Source organism: Vicugna pacos, chromosome 10, assembly GCF_048564905.1.
Source record: "Vicugna pacos chromosome 10, VicPac4, whole genome shotgun sequence".
NCBI classification, from domain to species: Eukaryota; Metazoa; Chordata; class Mammalia; order Artiodactyla; family Camelidae; genus Vicugna; species Vicugna pacos.
The window spans coordinates 49,184,290-49,207,081 of NC_132996.1; the positions used below are offsets into that span (position 1 = coordinate 49,184,290).

The 22,792-nt window shown below is 32.3% G+C and overlaps 1 protein-coding gene across 4 annotated transcripts in view; it reads left to right on the forward strand.

Moving 5' to 3' along the window:
* The window catches only part of ELP4 (elongator acetyltransferase complex subunit 4), a 217,019-nt gene that overhangs the window by 12,284 nt on the left and 181,943 nt on the right, over positions 1-22,792 (forward strand). For all 4 annotated transcript variants that reach the window (XR_012076653.1, XR_012076652.1, XR_012076654.1 and 1 more), the window contains exon 3: positions 10,313-10,434. Coding sequence is in view for 1 of the 4 variants with exons in the window: in XM_031681066.2 (XP_031536926.1) it covers positions 10,313-10,434 (122 nt within the window). In the remaining 3 variants the exon portion in view is untranslated. The remainder of the gene's footprint in view (positions 1-10,312; positions 10,435-22,792) is intronic.

Below are 22,792 nucleotides of genomic sequence, written 5' to 3' on the forward strand. Positions count from 1 at the left end.
CACCTGACCTTTTGTACTGAAGCATTTAAACACCAGCAGTGTGTTTTAACACTGTTAGGCAGTGTAAATCTTGGTTTTCACTCTCTATAAACTTAAACTGTTGGAATAACTACAAACAATGCATATTTAACGTGCAGATGTAGGAAGTATGGAAAAGGCTTAATTAATCAGAGTATGGGCAGAAATTGAGGGGAGTTGAAGGGAGAAAAGTACTCGTATGGTAAGCTAAACAAACACCTGCATGGGAGAGGATATCAGCAGGGTGTGCTTATGTAAGGAAAAAGTGACAGTCCTTCTGAGGGAGAGAGTATTGATTTAGGACTAGTCACAGGAAGTTTGGCCTGCTTTCCCTGAGTTTTTTGCTTCAACTACCTACTTGTAGAATTCAAAATATGAAATTTCAGAACCCTTATACCAGCTCCTCAAACTGCAGCCTGCAGAGCTTGGGCTGTTTTCTTTTTACCCACCAGAGGACACCTGGGATTTTTGTTTGTTTAACTTTATGGCCAGACAGATCCATCATGCTTCCCTTCCTTGTTACCTTTGGTCATTGTCCAAGAATTAAGCTGTTCCAGTGATCTTATCTCTCTCTGTTATCTCCGTAATACTCTGTTTTTTCTCTCCGTGGAGTCAATTTCCCAATATTGCTGTCCTTTCTGAACCTTTTCAGTTTGCCTTCCATAACACCTATTTCATGTAAAACAAGCTCTAGTATCTTTAAATCTTATAATTAAATATTTTTTAAAAATATTTAACATTTATTGAGGATTTAATGTGTGCTGGGCATTATGCTAAGCCTGTGGTGTTTATTTTCTCATTTTATTTCACAACAATCAGATGAGGTGTCTATATTTTACAAAAGATGGAGCTGAAATTTTGAGAGAAGCCAAGTAACTTGCCTAAGGTTACACATCTAGTAGATGAGCTTTGCAATCAAGTTTCTCTGACATTGACAGATGATAAATGACAGTCATCATTTTACACTAAAATCTGATAACTCACCTTAAAAATTCTTTCTGGAGTGAGATTTACATCTTTGACTATTCTGCCTTCTATACTCTCTCATTACTACCATATACTGACATCCTAGTAATTTTCCTCATTTATTAAAGACCATCATGATCTCCAATCTCAAGTAGGCCATTGGCCAGCAAATATTTGTATAACTAGTCACCTCCTTTTCATTCTCAGTAGCCTCAGTGGCATTTTAAAACTCTCTGGTCCTCACACATTCGACAATATTACTTTCTCCCTCATTTTCTGGGATGACTTATTTCACACAGAAGTAAAAGTCTCATCATAAACAACTTCCCACCATCAAACCTCAAAACTTACTCCATCCACAAATGGAAAGATGCACTGTACCTTCTCTTGTCTGAAAATTATCCTTTTCGCCTGTATTTTAGGTCTTTCCTCCTTCCACCTCTCCAGATACCTGGCAATATGAATTTTCTTTTCTCTCTTTATCATTAATGTCATTGGTTCTTTTCTCTGTGCACTTAAACATGCTCAGATTTGTTTTCAAGCTTTGTTTTTTACAAAAGGAAAAGAATTCCTCCATCTCAACCCCACCTCCTCCAATTATTGCTTTTTCTCTTCCCTTTCATAGCCAAACCTCTTGAATAGTCTGTAACACATCTTACAAGTTTTAGTAATATTTCAGTCACTCCGCAGTCTGCTTCAGGCACCAGTTCACTGAAACCACCTTAGCTAGAGACATTAGTGACCTTCTCATTGCTAAACCCAGGGAAAACCCCTCAGCCCTCTTCCTCTTTGTTCTCTACAGCAATTGACGTGGTTAATCACTTTTTTTGGCTGATCCCTACATAGGTGATCTTCCTCCTGTTATTTTTTCCTGCTCATAGGAGTCTTTGAAAAAATAGTGTTGATATAATACAGTATGTGTGTGTGTGTGTGTGTGTCTGTGTGTGTGTATCTATCATGGGCTGTGCTTTCAGCCAGACTACAGTAGATCTGGCTGATTTACAAGGTGATAAATTTCTGTTGTTTTCCCCTTAATTAATTCTACAAATATTTACTAAGTGTGTACTGTATGCCCAGTACTAGCCCTATAACAACAAGATGCGTTCTCTGCCATGAGGGTTTGTTAGCTTAGTGGGGAAATTTCAATAATGTGTATTAAGTGCTGCTACAGGAATTGACAAGATCTTCCCTCCAAAGCACTCAGATCATCCCACCCAGCCTTGAGGAAAGCATCTCCAAAGATGGGGTTACCTAATCTGGACCTCGGGGGATTTAAGGGAATTAGCTAGCCACAGAGGTAAAGTAATTGACGCAAAGGTCTGAGTTAAGATGCAGTATGGCTACTAGAGAGTAATTTAAGTTATGAGTGTAGATAAGATCAGTAGGGATTGTAAGCAGGTTAAAAAAATTCGAAATCCTCACTTATTTTAAGAAGTAGGTAGAAAAAGAGGAACTTTGCCATCTAGTTTAATTGTTTTACCTCTTCATTAATGATAAATCACTTGATATTTTTTAGTATCTGCAAGTGAATATCCCTAGTTTATGTAGTACTTGTCTGCATAATTAGTTTATTCCCTTACTGAGTATTCTAATACATGTTCTTAACTTTACAAATACTTATTTTTATTTTTCTAGTTAAATAGTTTAGGTTTATTTCTTTCTTTACTGAAAAGTTGTTAAACACCAATCATGTACATTTTAAAGGGGAAACAAAAATCATGTACATTATTACACGACTTTTTTTTATTTTTACAGTTTCATTGACTTTTTTTTAATACTTTATTCTTTTATAGTTGTTTCAGGTTCACAACAGAACTGAGCAGAAAATGCAGAGTTTGCACATAGCCCTCACCACCCACACATATATACTCTCCTACCCTCAATGTCCCTCATCAGTGTGGCATATTTGGTACAATCGATGAACCAACATGGGCGCATTATTATCAACCAAAGTCCACAGTTTACATTAGGGTTTACTCTTGATGTATATTCTGTGGGGTTCTGATAAATGCATAATGACATGTAGCCACCACTATAGTATCATACAGAATAATTTCATTGCCCTAGAAATCCCTCATGCTTCATCTATTCATTCCTCCCTCCCTCTCTCTCCCCAAACCTCTAGAAACCATGATCTTTTTATTGTACACCACTTTTAACAAGTATTTTTATTTTTGCACTGTAAGCTTTGCATAGTAAACATGGTTGTGGTCTTTGGACACAACCATCCAGAGCCTGTGGACCAAGTTAAAGGATTTAGTTCTTCCTTCCAAGAGCAATGAGAAACCACTGAAAGGTTTTAAGTAGGGAAGTGACATGATCAGGTTTGTATTTTGAAAAGGTCACTGCTAAATTGAAGGAGGATTAGCATGGATGGAAAGAAATAAGTAAGAGGAAATTGCAGTCATCTAGGCAAGAGTTGTTGGTAGCAAGGCTAGGGGAGTGACCTTGACATGGAGGGAAGTGAATAAATTCCAGAAATCCTTTGAAAATCAATTTAAAAGAGTTTTAAGCATGGGGAGAGGGATGCGTTGGTGAGTGAGAGAAGAGATATGAAGAATAAATTCTTTTCTATTTAGGGTAGTATTCTCAGTCTTTCTTTAGGTTAAGTTTGAATTGCTGAATTTTTAAAATTTTTGCTGGTCTGTGAAATTCTCTATTTCTCCCATTATTGTAAAGGATGTTCTTGTGGCATGGGGTACCCTAGGTTGCAGTTTTTTATTATTCAGGACTTTGACTACATCTTTGCACTCCTTCCTGTCCTGCAATGTTTCTGTCGAGAAATCAGCTGAAACCTCTCTGGAGGTTCTCTTGTGACTAACTTGTTTTTCTTTAGGTGCATTTAGAATCATTTGGTTTACCATGAAATTTGGTCATTTTAATGATAGTATATCTTGTTTTAGGTCTATTGGGGTTCATCATGCTTTGGACTGTCTGTGCTTCCTGTATTGGTATATCTCATTTCTTTGGTTTCAGAACGTTTCAGTCTGACTTCTTCAAATACCTTTTCAGACCATTTTTTTCTCTTTCTTTTCCATCTGGGACCCCTATGAATCCTACCCTAAATAGAAAAGAAGCAGGATGATCTAGAAATGAGAAAACCATAATTGGAAACGCAAGAAGTGCAATGAGTTGCAAAGAATAAACAAGAAGTTGGCAAACAGGACATGAAAATCTTGAAGATGGGAGAGGGAAGCAGGAAAATATAGATTTTTTTCTCTCTTTTTAGGATGTGAATGAGCTTATATAACTATGTGAAGCAAATGGATAGACTAATGGGTTAATGTATTTGAAAAACAAAAACAGAAACAAAAGCATACAGTTGACTCACAAAAACCCAAAGGAACCAAGATAATACAAAAGAACATACTCATGAATGACTGAAAAATTGTGCTGAACACTGGAATTTGACACAACATTGTAAAATGATTATAAATCAATAAAAAATGTTAAAAAAAAAAAGAACATACTCAAAGTCAAGTAGCATTCAGCACACATTTACCCAATATCGCTGCTTGCATGTATTCATCACACATATTAAATGAAATCAGATATTTAGAAAAAAGTTGCGTACATAAATATTCTAAAATATTGATTCATAATAGCACAACTTGAACTAATCCAAATGCCTGTTATTAAAAGAATGGATTAATAGTCTGTAATATGCACTTACAAGCCTTCCAACAGAATGAATGAATGACATATTCAACCCTACGAACAGAATGAATGGCATATTCATATTAAAAAAAGACACGTAGTTCTAAAAAACAGTAATCAGAGCAAAAGAGATAGACGTTAAAGTGTACATTGGGATTGATTTCATTTCTGTGAAATTCAGCCCGCATGAATCAGATGGATCCATGTTGTGAGAATGTGTTTCAGTTGAAATGTGACAGAGGTGTATATTCTGGGTTAATGGATATTACTCTAACATATGATTTCTACAGTGGGTCTTCAGATACTGTCAAGTGTTAGAAAGGTTAAAGACATGTGAAACCATAAACTTAACATGGACACACTTCCCTCCATTTATATTGTGTATTGAGATCAACACAAAAGGAAAGAGGGAAGAAAAAAATGACCATTAGACCCTAATGGAGAGAATCACATTTTCGTTACAAACCTCTCCTCTGACACAGCCCCTCACCCAACACTGACAAAATACCTGACTAATCCAGGATGTCAGTTGCTGGTTGGGTTCCAGAAGGAATGTTGGTTTGTTCCCCAGGGCTTGTTGTGGCTGGTGGATCCACGGTAACTGGGCAGAGCCCTGTGGTGGATCAGTGCCATGGAGGGGCTGCTGTTCTCTGTGGAGCTTGGCTTAGGGCTCTTCTTTGGGAAGCTGAGTGAGGTCGTTGTGTTGCTGCTGCCCAATGGCCTGAGTTCATGGTTCACTTTCCAGAAACTAGAAGGGCAGACAGTGGCATGTCTGCCTGTCATGAGTTTATTGGGAGGGGGAGTCTTAGATACTTTCAGATTTGCTCAGTCTTGTAGGAGTCAACTTTATGAGAGATAATGAAGAGAAGTTGGCAAAAAAGCTGGCTACACTGATTGAGGAGAAAAGCCAACTCATTGACGAGATTTGTGCAGCTAAAAAGGAGAATTCTGGCATGGAGACATCGGTAGAGAATGCCAGGCTTGACAGAGATTCATGAAATATACTTAGCCTCGCTGATACCGGCAGAAAAATGATGAGGGTCAACATGCGTTTGAGGAAGGAACTCAACTCTCTGGTCCAAGATTCCTACAGTCTAAAGAAGAAGAGATGGCAGAGATGCTAAAAGTGCTTAAGTTCCTGGAAGAGTTCGTGAGAATCCACATGTCCCAGGGGGCATTTTCAAACCATTCAGGGGACCAAGCACCAAGCCCTGTTAATCCTTTTCCCAGGGTTGGGCCAGGTATCAAGGACTTGCTGTTCCCTCCCCTCCACTCAGGCATCCATTTCAAAGGATCAACACCTGAGCTGCATTGAAGCCAGTAGAAGCAGGGCCAGCCCCTTCTTTTTCACATTCTGTTCCTCCAACTTCACATTCTGTGCGCAACAGTGACCTCCTCCATAGTTGACTTCTCTCATCTAAAATATATTGGAATTCTTACATCACACCACGAAATGATGACTTTTTCCTATATCTTCTTAGTGGTGAAAGGAATGTGGTAAGTGAGGGGAATCTTGCTGAGTTTGAATATTCATTAGGCCTGACCTCATTTCTCAAGAGAGTATTGGTAACTATTATAAATCAGTTATAGAAGTGAACTGTAAAAGTTGCTATAGACATGTATGGACACATTTTTTGTGGACCTTCTTTTCCCTTCAGTAAAATCCTGGGTGCAGGATATCTTGTTGGTGCAGAATTTGTAGGGTTAAATTAATTTTTCCAACATGTTTGTACCAGTAAAAACTCTCATCATTGATAAAAGAAAAAAAAAAAAAGAATAAATCCTGATCTTTCTGAAGACTGAAAGAGGACCACATTTGATGGAAGAATATGAGTTACTGATTTCCGTCTTGGACATGTGGAATTTGGGGCACTTTTGTGCTTCTGTAGTTTGTAGTAACAAAAGCCTGAAAGCAGCATGAAAAGTCCTTGGTGGGAGGATGACTAAGTAAATTATGGTACATTTGCTGGAATATCATGCAGTCTTACACATAGTTACAAGACTGTGAAGCATGTAGGACTCAGTGAAAAAAGTAGGATACAAAATTCAATGATAATTGTAACCCTGTATGAAAACATCTACAGAATAAGTACTGAGCAAGGGAACTATATTCAGTATCTTGTAGTAACCTATAATGAAAAAGAAAATGAAAACCAGTATATGTATATATATGTATGACTGAAACATGCTGTCCACCAGAAATTGACACACTATAAACTGACTATACTTCAATAAATTTTAAAAAAAAGAAAAAGTACTGAAAGGAAATAGAACAAATTTTAGCAATAATTCTGTGAGTGTGATAGATGGTAGGTGAATTATTTAAAAATTTAAAATTTAAAAATTTTTCACATTGTAAAAATATCAATCTTAGAAATTAAAATTTTTGTATCATATTTTTTCTTACATCATTTATTTGCAATGATCCTGGTTTATATAGTTGCTTCCATAAACTAATTTAACGGTAAGTATTTGAGATAAAATCAATTCTTTTTTTAAACATGATTTTCTTTTTTGTTCTAAAGTTGAACAGACTGAGGGGGGAGGGTACAACTGAGTGGTAGAGCACGTGCTTAGTCTTAGCATGTACAAGGTCCCAGGTTCAATCCCCAGAACCTCTATTTAAAAATAGATAGATAGAAGAAAGAAAGAAAGAATGAGTAAAGTCAAGTCTAAAGAGTGATAGGTTTAAAAAAGTAAAATAAAGTTGATGGAAATGTTAGCTATCTTGATTGTGGTGGTTTCATTGGTGTATACATCTATCAAAATTCATCAGATTGTACACCTGAAATATGTGTAGTTTACTGTACAGGAATCATACCACAACATAGATGTTAAAAATAAATAAATAACCCACAGAAAATTGTTAAAAATGAAATAAAGTAAGATACAGTTGAACAGATACATAAAATGAGTATCTCTTTGCAGTATCATAGCTGAATTAATAGGCAGTGCTGATCATCTCATCCACGTTTGTCTCTGCTGGCTTTTCCACCTGTTGGCTGTAAAGTGTGCAGAAGCACTGAAAGCATTTTCCTTTTCCTTTGCACATACAAACTTTTATAAAATGCTTCTAAATCCATACCAAGCCTAATTTGTGTCTTTTAGATTTACAGATACTAACTTTAACTTTGTGATGGATAGTATTAATGAACTGCCTATGTCCTTTAATATATAAAATTATACTTCATGTAAATCTACTATACTTTTGATTACGGATTTGCTCTAATATACTGTGCTGAGAAGGTTTATGGACAAGTTACCACATGGTATTTAGTTACACCTTAGGCAGTTGCTTGAATAAACCAACTTTACTGAATTATAATTTACATACAATAAAGTAGACCCATATTAATTGTATATTTTATGTGTTTTTACAAATGTATATACTCATGTAACCACCACAACAATCAATATGGGAAACATTTCCATCATCTCCGCAAATTTCCTCATGCTTAAAGTGTTTCCTGGCCCCAAGCACCTAAAATCTCCTTTCTATCACTAGAGTTGAGTTTTGCTTTCTCTAGAATATCACATTAAGGCAGTTATACCATATATACTTTTTATGTCTGGCTTTTTTCACTTAGCTTAATGTTTTGAGATTCATCTGTGTTGTTGCTTATGTGTCGGTAGTTCATTTCTTTTGTTGTTGAGCAGTATTTCATTTGTAAATGTGCCATTTGTTTTTCTGTTCACCAATTGATGCACATTTGTGTCATTTCCAGTTTGGGGATGTTAGAAAAAAAGCTGTCATAAACATTTTGTGTATATCTATGTATGGACATGTCTTTTCATTCTCATGGGTAAATAAGCAGGAATGGAATTGCTGGTTCCTGTAAGTGAATGTTTAGCTTTATCTGAAACTGCCAAACTGTTTTCCAAGGTAGTTCTACCATTTTATACTGCCACCAGCAGTGTGGGAACATTTTATTTGCTCCACATCCTTGTCTGTACTTGGTATTGTATTTTTATTTTAGCTGTTCTAGTAGGAATGTAGTGGTTTCTCACAGTGTTTTAAACTTGCATTTTCTGATATTTAGTACTGTTGAACATCTTTTCAAATGTTTGTTGGCCATTCATATATCTTCTTTTGTGACATATATATATTTAAATATTTTGCTCATTTTTATGTTGGGTTTGAGTGGTTTATCTTCTTATTGAATTACCAGTTTTTAATGTATACGTTGGATACCAGTTCTCTGACAGATACATGTATTGCAAATATTTTCCTTCTGTAGCTTGCCTTTTTATCTTCTTACTGGTGTCTTTTCAAAAGCAAATATTAAAATTTTTTATGAAATTCAGTTTATACACTTTTTTCTATTGTGGTTCATGCTTTCCTCTTTGTCTAAGAAATCTATGTCTTCTCCAAGGTTACAAAGATTTTCCCTATGATTTCTTCTAATAGTTTTATTGTTTCAGCTTCTATATTTAGTTTTGTGATCCATTTCAAGGTAATTGACTAGTATGAGGTAATGCTGAGGTTTTTATTGTTTTTTGCATATTGATATGCAGTTATTCCAGGACCATTTGTTGAAAAACAGTTTTTCCACCTTTGTCAAAAATAAATTATTAGGGTTTATTTCTGGCCTCTCTATCCTCTTACATTGATCTATGTTTCTATCCTTTTGCCAAATTCTATATTGCCGTGATTGTTGTAACTTTATAGTAAGTCTTGAAATCAGATGGTATTCCTCGAAACTGTGTACTTTTTCAAATTCGTTTGGTTATCTAGGACTTTCGGATTTCTATAAATTTTAGAATTAGCTTGTCATTTTCTCCAGAAAGCTTACTGGGGCTCACACTGAAATTCTATTAAATGTGTACATCAATCTGGAAAGATTTGAGTCTTCCATCCCATGAATATGATATATCACTCCATTTATTCAGGCTTTTTATCCTTACTCTCAGAATGTTATATACTTTCCCGTGTAGAACTAGTTCATGCATGTATTTCATTAAATTCATTCAAAATACTTCATGTTTTTGGAATCAGTTAAAAAAGACTTTATAAAATTTTGGTTTCTAATGTTTGTTCCTAGTTTGTAGACATACAGTTGCTTCTCATGTATTGACTTTACATGCTACAGGCTTGATAGTCTTGGCTTATTAGTCCTCCTAGCTTTTTGGTAGATTTACTAAGAAAACATTTAATACACATTTAGGAAATCTATCAAATTAAAATCTTCAATTTTAAAGTATTGTTGTGTTTAAAACCCAAAACCAGAATTAGGAGTAATACTATGTTTACAAATTTTAATAATATTAATCAGGAGGCTATGTACACTAATTGCTTAATTCTTGTAATATGAAGGAAATGAGGTGTGAGTTTACAACTGATTGGTAGGTAATGTTGGTCATTTTAGAGGTACAGTACCTGAGATAATCTTAGTAAAGAAAAAAAAAATCTGTTTTGTTCAATGTAATCTTACATAGCCTTCTAAATTTTGTGGGCATCAGAGCTGATGTAGTAGATAGAAACTGATTTTGGAGTCATAAAGACTCTACTGAAAGTCCCTACTACACTATCTAGGTAAGTATCTTAGCCTAACTGTACCTTAGGAAGACATAATTATTACCTCATGTCATGTACTTGTTTTAAGGAGAAAAATATAAAAACATCTAAGGGTATTTGGTAGGATTCTGACTATTATTTTTTTCTCTTTTACAGAAGAGGATAAATATAATATTTATTCTCCTTTGCTCTTCAAGTATTTCCTGGCAGAAGGAATTATCAGTGGACATACTTTGTTGGTTGCATCTGCAAAAGAAGACCCTGCTGACATTTTACAGGTATGGAATATAGTGATTCAATATTGCCTTTTGAACATTTCATGAAAAAAATTGTTTATATATATATATGTAAACAAGTTATATGTTTGTATATATGCAAACTATATTTAAATGCATTAATAGGACCACTTATTTTTTTTTCTTAAAGAAAAGCATCAAATTTATTTGAACATATAGTCTCATTTTTAAATTAGTGTTCTTGGATAATTTTTTAACTCAATTTATATCAGAAGTGAGGAAAATATTAATAAGCTATTAAAAACTACAAAAAACTAACAATGAAAAATTATTGTCATCATAATAAGAGAATGCTATAAAAAAAACTAGATAAAGAAAAACAAGTGCAGAATATTATCAGATATTATATTTCCAGTATTCCAAAGGTATAAATTAGAAGAAAGATGTAGAAATTAGAAGTACTCATTTATTAATATTTTTGCTTTCAGAATGCCAGAAATTATTCTCTTCCAAAAAATAAGCAATAATAATAAAATATGTGATTAAAATACTATGTATTTTTTAAGCCAAGCACACTTCTCTCCTTAGAGAGGACAATTCTGACTTTTAGAATTCTTAATTTCTCTGTACAGAACAGAAATCACTTTTAAGCCATTATTTGTTTAGAATTTATAATATACTGTCATTTTTTTCTCATAAAAGTTTTCATTTCAGTGTATAGTCTGCAAAATGGCAAATGACTAAGTCATTTATAAAGAATCTATACCATGATAAATACTAATTTACAATAACTATCAACAGAAGCCAGCAAATTTCTGCACCCATGCATAATAATTACTATACTACTGAAGTCAGTACTAACATGATTCTTTCATATGGGTCACACTTTGTTTATTAAATAATACTGTCATAAAATCCAAAAAGGAAACCTTTGTATAATTTTTCAAATGATTTTCTCTTGGTTGAAGATCCTGTTTTTCTTCATTCTTATTTCTGCTGTTCATCTTTTGTAATATCTTCTTGATTCTTTTGTTTCTTCTTTTGTTCCTTTTCCCTGGCCTTTATCATTGTGGTCAGTTTCTGAAAAATACTGTGCTTGCTAGGAGCAGTAGCAAGTAAAGGAGTAAAGGCCAGAATCATTCTTGTAAAGAAGCTTATAGATTTTTCACTGCACATTCCACAACATACTGAGCCTGAGATTTTATATCAAACATCTTTATAGCCATATATGAAATTTTTGCCAGGTCATAAGCAGTAGGGTCTGTATATGCTTTTTAAAATTGTTTTATTTTTCCTTCTCGCCTCCTCCAACCTAGGTAACTGATATTTAAACCCAGTATATATACTTCCACATTTTGCCTTAGAGAACTACATTTTTATTTGAAAATTAATCTCTGACACTTTTCTTCGGTTCCTTGAATTTGTACAAGTTAGTATTAAAAATTTCAGTGTTCTTTACATGTCCTTTTTGGGATTGTGTGAATGATTTTGAAATTATAAAAGAAATATTACCTTTTCATCAGACTTTGTTAAAATACCTAGTCATATATGCAAGTAATTAGATCCTGCAAACCTTTATTCATAGAGCAGTTTTATGGTGTAGTAGAAAGAATATAAAAATAGAGTCAAAAAACATAGACTTTTGTTAAAGTTGTACCTCTGACCAAGGTAGAGTAATGAGGACCAGATTTCTCATCATGTCTAAAACAACTGAAAAACAGGACAAAATATATAAAGCAATCATTTTCAAAACTTGGAGCATCACACAATAAAGGACATTGACTCCTGAGGTATGCAAAATAAGCACAGTTAGCCCTATAACTTTCTCAGCTACTACATGCAAAGTGTCCAGGCCATAGTGCAGGAAGGAGGAACTCAGGAGAAGTTAACCTTAGGAGACAGAGCTCGGAGTGTGAATTATGATTTCGTTATTGTCTTAATCTGGAGCCCAAGTATTATTTAAGGAGGTATGTATAGGAGCCAAGTTAGCAAGAGATAGATTTTTGATGGTTAATTTTATGTGTCAACTTGACCAGGACACAGGGTGCCCAGATATTTGATCAAATATTATTCTGAGTGTTTTCTGTGAGGATGCTTTTGGATGAGATTAACATTTAAATTGGTGGACTGTGTAAAGCAGATCGCCCTCTCTAATGTGGATGGGTGTCATCCAATCAGTCGAAGGCCGAGTGGAACAAAAAGGCTAATCCTCCTTGGTATAAAAAAGGATGCTTCCTACTGGACTGCCTCCAAACTGGAACCTCAGCTTTGTCTTGCCTTTGTATTCAAACTGAAACATCAGCTCTCTCTGAATCTTGAGCCAGTTGTCCTTTGGCTTAGAACTACATCATTAGTTCTCTTGGTTCAGAAGCCTTCAGATTTGGACAGGAGCTACACAGTCAGCTCTCCTTTGTCTCCAGCTTGCTCTGCATATCTGGTGACTTGTCAGCCTCCATAATCATTTGAGCCAATTCATTATAATAAATTTCATTAGATACAGAGATAGATAGACAAACAGAGACAGGTAGATAGATATATGTATATGTATACATATATTTATGTATGTGCATATATACATACATTTATGTATGTGCCTATACACACACACACACACACACACACAGTCTATTCATGCTGTTTCTCTGGAAAACTCTGACTAATACAATCTTACATTTAAAGTCAAAGAAGGCATTTCACATTTATTTATCAACCTATGTTGAATGATTATCATCTCACATCCTGTATCTTGGCCAGTTTTCTAGATAGGAAAGTACAGTAATCTTTCCATCTTTTTGCTTTCATACCTTTAAAAATATTTTTTAAAATTATGTATCCCCTTGTACACTAAGTTATGTGAAAATTTTAGTTATGAGATTATTTAGTTACAAAGGACATTATTGTAAATATTGCCTTTTTAGTTAAAGACTTTTACATCAGTCTTATAAATGTATTCAACTGAATCTAATAGCAATTTGATGTCGGTACCATTATTTTTAAAAGTATATAAAAAGCAAACTTTTCTTTATCAGCTGGAAATTTTACATTAGTCCTATTTTCCTTGAATTCATGTTTTCTATTCCACTCACTCCTCACAGAGTTTTGTCTGAATGCAGTATATTTTATGTTCAACGTATTTATTTATAACCTTTTGTTAGTTTTTCTATAACAAAATTTCATATTTGAATTTTTTTAAACTTATGTCTCAAAAGGCTTCAAGTGTTAAACACATTTCTTGTTTTAGTCACCATTACAATTATTATTGCATGCAGTGCATCAATAGACATAAAAATGTTCATACTACATTGCTTAAGACATATCAGTGAATAAATATTACTAGAATGAGACAGTATTCAGCATCAGCTCTATTCATATTTTTCATTTTTGCAGATATGAACTGTTCATAGTCAAGTAAAAATGAATAAAAGGACTTTTATTATTGTAATGTCCCTCAAATTATTTTTTTTACTTTTTCTAAAAGAAATCACACATCACCTATCAGTATATAATATTTTAAATTATTTTAAATTAGGTGATATTTTTAAATTACCACCTAAAATTTTGCTGAAAACAGTGAAAAAAGTATTATTTTCCTAGTCATTAAAGCATTCACATTTTTTCTATCAAAAAGATATTTTGAATTGTCTCTGTTTGGTACTTTGGAGCTGTTTATACCTGGGGCAATGAGAAGTAAATGTTTCATTTATAAAGTGAGAAAGAGTGATATGGAAGAGGAAGAGGGAAAAGGAAACTTGCGCTTCTCTCTTTGGCACATTCTCTAGGAGTCAGTTTTCACTAAGAGTATTTGTTAAAGTTGAAAATCAAGGAATTAATTCCCTTAAAATTCTCTTGATCATGTACCTCTTAAAAAGTCTTCATATACTTCCCGTTTTTGACAATTAAAAGTGATGGAAATAAGTTATACCTGATCAATATTAACTTTTCTAATTTTAGACTACCAAATGCCTGATATAATTAAATCCAAATACTGATGTAACTCAGTGAACCTGTGCTTAGCATCCCCAAAGTACACTAATCTGTTGTAGTTAGTTATGCTAATTATCATTTATTTTGTATCAACTTGAGAAAATATGTTACCTTTGGATTTTAAATATGTAGGGTCTTTAGATATTAAAAAAATAAAATAAAATAAGACATCCCAGGAGGACAAGCCAGAAGGGAGTGAACCTACAGAGAGTCTTTAGATACTAAAAATAAATAAGTAAATAAATACATACATATATACATGTATATATATAGGGTATATATATATGTGTATATATATATATATGTATATATATATATATATATATATGTATATAGGGATAACTTTTAAGGTACTGCTGCTCCTTAAAAAAATCTAAATGAAATTTATCTCAGGCAAAAGAGTTAAATCAGCATATTGGATTTAAATTTTCTTTTATAATTTTACAAATTATACCTCTGTAATGTCACATTACATGTCAATGCAGACTGTCATTAGAAGTAAGGAAACAAAAGAAGCCACCAATGGTATTTTTCTGTTATATTAAATATTATTTATAAGATGATTGTTTAAAACAAATTCCCATTGATTGATATATCCCAAGATTTTTTCTTTATAAGAAGTACTGTTGGTTTCAGTGTTGACACATATTTTACTTGACTTTCCCATATTTGAATTTTCACCATTACTGAGATTCAGCTTATAACAACATGCTAGTTAATCTCCTGGAGCTTAAAATTTTCTTACATTTCAAGGGAAATAAATGTTAAAATGGTATGACCATTTACTTTTAACATGTTAGAGGTTTCTCTTGCTCTGGACTAGCATAGTTTTTAACTGAAAAATGTGTTGTAGTGTCGTCAGATCTACTTTGTCTTGTGCACCTAGAATGTATTATCAAAGACATTATCATTGCTGCCACAAAAACCTAATGGTCTTAAATTTACTTTATATAACATTGCAGATTTGATGCTGCATTTTGAAAGTTTGTTTCATTCTTCTATTTATAACCAGTAGCCTAGAACAAATTGTTTTTATTTGAATGGCAAGTTTTCTTTACAGGACAATGTAATGTTTATCAATAATGTATTCAGTAAAGTTAAATATTAAATGAATTGTAAAGTTGAGCATGAGATCCTTAGGAAAAATTTATCGTCTTTGATTTTACACTGTTATTTGCTTTTAACTAAAATACTTTATAGGTGAGAAATGAAAGTACTTCAAGGTTATAGATGCTAAATAACAGCACAGTTAACATTTCCCTACATTTAAAAAACTTTTTAGTGACTCATTTTTAAACTATTTTAATTTTGATTACATTCTTGTATTTTGTGCAGCTCTACTCTGAAGACAACTTAGTTTTTGAGTTAATAGTTATCTTCATTCATCAGTACCATTTCTTAAATTCTCAATCTTGTGATTGTATATTTCTTACATGTTTAATATGTAATAGCAAAATGATATTTGATCTAAAAGAATAATGTGCCACTCATTCTTCTATGAAAAAAGTACAAAAAATATTCTTGTAACATATATATATTTAATGTGGTCCAGTGTTCACACATTTAAAATAGATTGGATGAGAAAATTATGGCTGATAAAAATTAAAATTATGTATATTCTTCATAGCACCAGTACATAGACAAAGTTTTTAACATCTCTGAGAAAAATAAACAAAATGTTTTTGTAATTTAAAATGAAGTATTGAATACTAATATAGAGAAGTAGTATTTTCTCACCTGTAAAAGGTATAGATACTATGTATTTTCTACATAACATCCAGTTGGAATTTCAATGTGCCCAACTCAGTTAGTTATATTGAAAACTTATTTGTATCAAATAGCCCAAAGATGAATGACCAAAACCCGAGGCATTAATTTAACAGTGTTTAGAGATACAATATAGGGAGAAAATGCTATAATTGCTTAGTTTAATTTTATGATGTATGATTGGAGATTTCTGGAACCTATAACCAAGGCAAATATTGCTGGTACTAGAAAAGGGAAAGGACAATCTTATAGACCATAATTATCTTAAAACTGTGTATAACTAAAAGACAAGTAAAGGATAAAAAGCCCCATCAGCTGCCTCAGGTATATTATATAACCACCCAGCAATTTATCCATCATCCTTTGAAAATATATTCATGCCTATTGTAGTCAAAGCTCCTTCAGGAAGTCAGCATTAAGATGTAACACTGAAAAATTATACCCCTTAGAAAATCCTATAGAACAATATACATGTTGTTAAAGCTTTTTAAAATACATATGGTAAGTATTTTTTAGTTAACTTTTTTATCTAAAAGAATTTTCTTGATCATTTCAAATATAGTCATGGATATTCTCCATAAAAACTTTCTATGAAATGTTTTCTGATATAGCAAAAATCACATTTTTACATTGAAAGATTTAAACAGTTTATCAGTAGATAGGTTGACTTTTTATAAAATAAATTATATACACACATACACATTCAAACATTTCTTTAGAATTTGAAAATGCTAAGACTTCCCTATTACATTCTTTTCATAATTTTTAACAATATTATGTTATGTGTTAATATTGATAGAATTAAAGAAAGTAAAATTTCAGAAGTAAATTTAAAGACTATTTCATAATATACTAAAGTCAGTTTTAAAACTTAATTTGGATATTTTTTAGTGGTGACATGCCAGATAGGTAGTATTCATGCAGGAAGAGATGTCTAACATCTACAACAAGGGGTTAATTCTTGACTTGTTGCATGAACTTTTTGAGTTATCTGTTACATACACTATACACTGTCTAACATCAGCCACAGTTAGAACAAAGTGGGAGGCTAAAATGCTCTTAAGCAGCTTCAGAGTTGTATTTTTTAATGTGTACCCAGGCTAAGTACATGGTTACCAGCAGAAGTATCCTAACTACCTTGAGGTTTACTAAAGGCTTACGTCATATAGTATTTTAACATCAAACGCACTAGTAAATAAATAGTTCAAATTAGAAATCAATTATGATGAAACTTCCCATATTTATTGTTGAGAAAATATTTCATAATTGAAAATGAATTACTTTAAAATAACTCATAAGTCATGGAATAAGTTGCAGTTCATTTAAAATAAACCATATCATATTTGGTGAATTAGTATAATAGGATATTTAGTAATGAAGTATGAAATTTAAACTAACATATTCAGAATTCTTTTTCACAGACTTTAAATCCATAAATAAAAATTAAAATGATATCTTAATAGTTTGAAAGCATTATTTTAAATCCCCAAACATCAGTCTTTTACCCAAATATTGAACTCATTTTTTAAGATTTTATTCATTGTACCTTGTATCTTTTTCTTTATTTGATTCCTTGGTTTTAATTGAGATCTGAGATATTAGTTGATTTAGAATTAGATGAATCAGTATTATTTGCTAAACAATGTAAAGTTTGAGTTACTATTAAAAAGGTTTCTCTTCCCTCTGTCAGTTTGGTGTCAAGATTAAGACTATTTGCCATCCATCTGTTATTTACTGATCGTGGAACAAGAATTAGAAGTCTAGTGAGTGGTCAGTTGTTTGCTCTTGGTGCACTGCAGTACAATCTAGTCTTTCTGAGTAGACAGAATACAGAAAAGTCTCAGACCCAACCATTGTTTTCCTTCAGTACCATAAACTGAAACAGCTTATAAGAATGAAGTTAAAGAAACACCCTTTGGTTGCCAAATATATTATTGAACATTTTAAAATTTATATTCTTCTCCAAAGTTGTAGTTTCATGATTCAGGACAAAAATCATACTTTATGCTATAAATAATTAAAAATTATTTTCTGGCCCTTCTATATTCCACTTGATAAACTTTATGCATACTCAATACTTTATACATAACACATTTTCCCATACATTTTTACTTTTTCTAGCCTATATTATTTAATGTATTTCCTATCAAAAGTATTATTATTTTTAATTGAAGTATAGTCAGTTTACAGTGTGTTCCTATCAAAATTATTTTATCACTGTATATCTTTTGTTCATAATATAAGTACAAGTATTAAAAGACCTTTGAAGACAGAGCTGTACTCAGAATACGTTCCCTCTATTTCGTTGTCAACATTTTATTTGTTCAGAAAATTATCAGGCTATCTATATGCTTTTCAGTGCTTAGAACTCTGAAGTGCTAGTTGAGCCGGAAATTTGCTGTTTGACCCCAGGGTTTCACTCTTCCTCCACTCCACCAGCTACTTGTGAGAGCTTATTTAAAATTCTAAGTTCTCCCCTGGCAGCCACAGTTAGAGCTTCTTTGGCAAACTAAAAAGACTAAGAAGAAACATGCAGGGGCTCAGTACTGCTTCCAGTGACCTACATTTGTAGCCAGCTTTTAAAAACTGGCATGTGCTTTATTTTCCAACGAGGAAATGGAAGATAAGATAAAAATATAAAGGAAAATAAACCCACATCTCTGTCACTAGCTAGGGAGAACATTTTTGATATAATATTAAAATAAGCACACATTTGGCATTGATGTTTATGCACCAGTCAACAAAAGAAAGGAATTTTGCATGCAGAAAAGTAGCCTAACTTACATAGCAAAAATGCCATACTCTGATAGAATTTTATCCTCAAGAAAGTGAAATACATTTGGGATCTGAGCTGAGATGTTAATTTCTGTGTTACTACATAACTAGCTGCAGGACCTTACGCAAGTCACTTAACTTTTTGTATCAAGATTGACGATATCCTGCCTACCTTATTCTGGAATTCCAAATTAAAAATGAAATATCAGGGGGTTTGCTTTCTAAATCTTAAAGCACTTATTCCAAGCCTCACATTTACTTTCAAATATTTTATTTTGAACCCATGAAAAAAATGAATGGTTGTGAATACTTGATGGTTACTGTTATGTTAAAGGGAAATGTTAAAATCTGGAAACTATTATTTGGCACTTTTATCACTCTTGGAAAGGAAGCCATACAAAGTTAGTATTGGGAATATTAGAAATAGAGTTCATTTTTCTTTTGAATACTTTTTCTGAAAAAGGGGTTCAGAAGGGAAAGTATTCAGTCCTTTTGGAATGACTTCAAATTTTGAAAAACGAGAGCCATTCAAGCTAAAAGAAAATAATTTTTCATCAGCACCCCCCCAAATTAACATACTGTCCCATTTAATGAATCATTAAAGGATATCATGAAAGGGGAAAGGCAGCACCATCAAGGGTCACAGATTAAATAGACAGTCTGTGAAGATTTATTATGTGCAAAAGGATAACTCTACTATTGAAATCCTCAGAAAAGATAGGGCTATTTTTCCAGCTAGTGTTGTGATACTTTCAGTGGCCAGCATTTCTTTTCTGAAATTTTAAGTTTTTGTTCATCAGAAACTGACAGGCAGTTGCAGAAAGGGTCCCTAGTTCCTCACCTCCATTTTTGCATAATATAGTGTATTAATGAAACCAGAGGCATTTGAAATGTGTTTATTGTTTTTGTAAAATATTCTCACTGCAGTCTGTGTGTGCATGACTGTGTCTAGAAATCTATGCCAGATTTCAAAAACAGGATATATAGTACTAAAATGAAGACATAAATTGGAATTAGAAAATAGACCTATAACTATGAAGTGAAGCTTTTTACTTTTATATTTTTTGAAAAGGACTGTAACATACAAGGTGCTAGAGAATTTCTTAAATTAAGGAAAATCTGTTTTATGCTCTTACCCCGTTACCTTGACTTCTCAGTAGTTAATGCAAAAAGAGAATCAGTTTTGTTCTACTAACACCAAACGTACTACAGAAAATAATTTTCAAATTTAATACAAATAAAGTAATAACTAGTTTCATTTAATACCCCACATACCCTAAGGATTTTTGTTTGTGACATTTTCCATAGGCTGGGTTTATTTTGGAAAAATAAAAATACATGAGATCAAACAAATAAAACCAGTTGCTTGTTGTGTATTCCTGAGCTAGGAATTTAACTGATCAGGACCTTTTAAATGAAGATAATGCCTGATTCCATTCCTAATTGAGATTTCTTTGAAAATAGATATCCATGAAATTTTAGAATACTTCTTTTCCAACAATATGAACATTCTATGACCTTGATTTAATTATTAATTATAAGATTATTGTCTTTATTTTAACTTTTAAAATAATTATACTTAGAAATGTTTTAGTTATGTCAGATTTTTAGAAGTTATTTTAGTTAATATTCAATAGGGGCACTTTTAAGGATATTTGTAGGAATTCTCTGTCAACATAAGAGTCTTCTATAACTCAAATAATTATTGCATGACCTGTTTGCTTAATGTGGATTTTTATATATTATGTTTCTTTAAAACAGGTTAATATGTACCTGTATATAGTAAAAGGGTGTATTTCCTAAAAGGAAATATAACATATGGTTTCACTGATAAATCTGTTAATCCAATGATTAAGTGGAGAGTTTAGTCTGCTTTTTAAAACAATTCACAAAATGTAATGTAATCAAGATATTTCTAATTACAAGGACTGCATTGTTCACCTTTTGTTATTCTTTCTATAACTAGGGATATAGATATAAAGATATAAATACATGCACATTCATAATATATACACACACACAGAAGTTCACATTTTTAACAGTACTTATCTAATTAGTAGCTCTCTTCATTTTAACTTATATGTCTCTTAGTATTAGTTTTATTGGTTCTGCAGTCAGAGGCAGATTAAATATAGCATTGGATATATGAACTTTACTTTGTGAAAGAACCTAGAAAGGAAAACTCCAATTTTTATGGCTAGAACTATTAGTAGATGCCTACTGTGAATTCTTTCCTCTCTATAAGTAAAAACATAGAATTTCTTACTTTAAGCTTTCTTCTTAAGAAATTTGTTTGAAGGGGCTGTTTTAAATATGTAATACAACTTTTACATTTTGACATATAAAACACAAAAATTATGTATCAAAATTATGTATTGAGGAAAATTGATAAAATTAATATAGACCTCATGGAGACTTGCTTTTAACAGCTTGACAGTTTTGATTTTTTTATATATGTGAGAAAATAATTATGGAAGCTAATAATATCAGAATGCCAAGAAATTCAGTGCATTTCCCTTTAAACTCCTTTTAAGTCAATGCCTTGAATAGGCAGTATTGAAAGGATGTGCCTGCTTTGGTCAAGACTTGTTTCTAGTGTTAGCAGGCATATTGCTAGGATCTAGATAAGAAATTTAAGTTTGCCTGTACTTCATTTTTCCAGTCTTACTACTAGATTGTAATAGAACTCAGGGATTAATACATTCTAATTTGCTTTGAGATCCCTCTGTGACTGGTGCTCTTAAAAATGCAGTAGTTTAGAATGTAATATTTTTAAATAATTATGTTTGCATTTAATTGAAGATAGTTTTTTTTATTTTATTTATTTATTTATTTAGTACTTAGTGCAACCCTTTCCCTTTATTTCTGAATACTTCTCTAGCAGATTTCCATTTCCTATTCATCATGTTATCCTCCTTCTTCCTCTATACTAGTCAGGAAACTTGATAGTCAGACTTTTCCAGTCTTCTCAACACATTTCTGGTTTATGTGTTAAAAAGAAATGTCATAAGGATCGATGGAAAAGCACTGAGAACACTGCTCCTATCCCACTGGTTTCATTTTCTGTTTTTCAGATTAATATAATTGATGTAGTTGTCAAATTACTAGAATTTTTGTCAGTAGTTTAACTTGGGAATTTATTTAAAATTGTGTTCCTATACCAACGGGAAAGTGCTTTTTCACCTTTCTTATGAGAGCAATAACTTTGCCACCTTTATATTCAAGAAAAAAAATCTGAAATTGCACTAAGATGTTCCCTGATCTGTACTGCATTTAGTTTCAAATATGAATGTAAATAATTCACTAATTACTAATTTTTAAATCTATGAGCTTTTAAAAACATTTTTTATGTAACATCACCTATACTCCAGGAACTTCTGAATTACTCCATGTGATCTACATTTCTGAATGCTTTTAACAGCTGAAGTCACCCCCTCATACTTTTAAATACTTAAATGAAGATAATATGGAGAACATACCTTTAATGTATGAATGTTCAGGTTAGCTATTTGGAGTACATTTATATTCAAATTATAATAATCAGTAATATCTTTGGATTTGTTTCTTTTTTGAACTTTCAGAAAATAAATATTCCCTCCTAAAACTCCCATAAGTCAACAAAGTAATATATTTACTGATACAATATACTTACTGATACATGGATAATGCTTAAGTAGTATTAATTATACAGTTACCAAAACCTGCAAGGATCAAAAGATTTTATTTTTAAGAGGGATTTCTCATGCTGCATGGATTATGTTGCTACATAATAGCTCAGTAGTACTTCTGCTGAATTGTAAAATAGCTTAGAGAGGAGTATGATGCCCATAGTTGGTGTAATGCATTGGTAATTAAGAGGGTGGGAGGTTAAGCT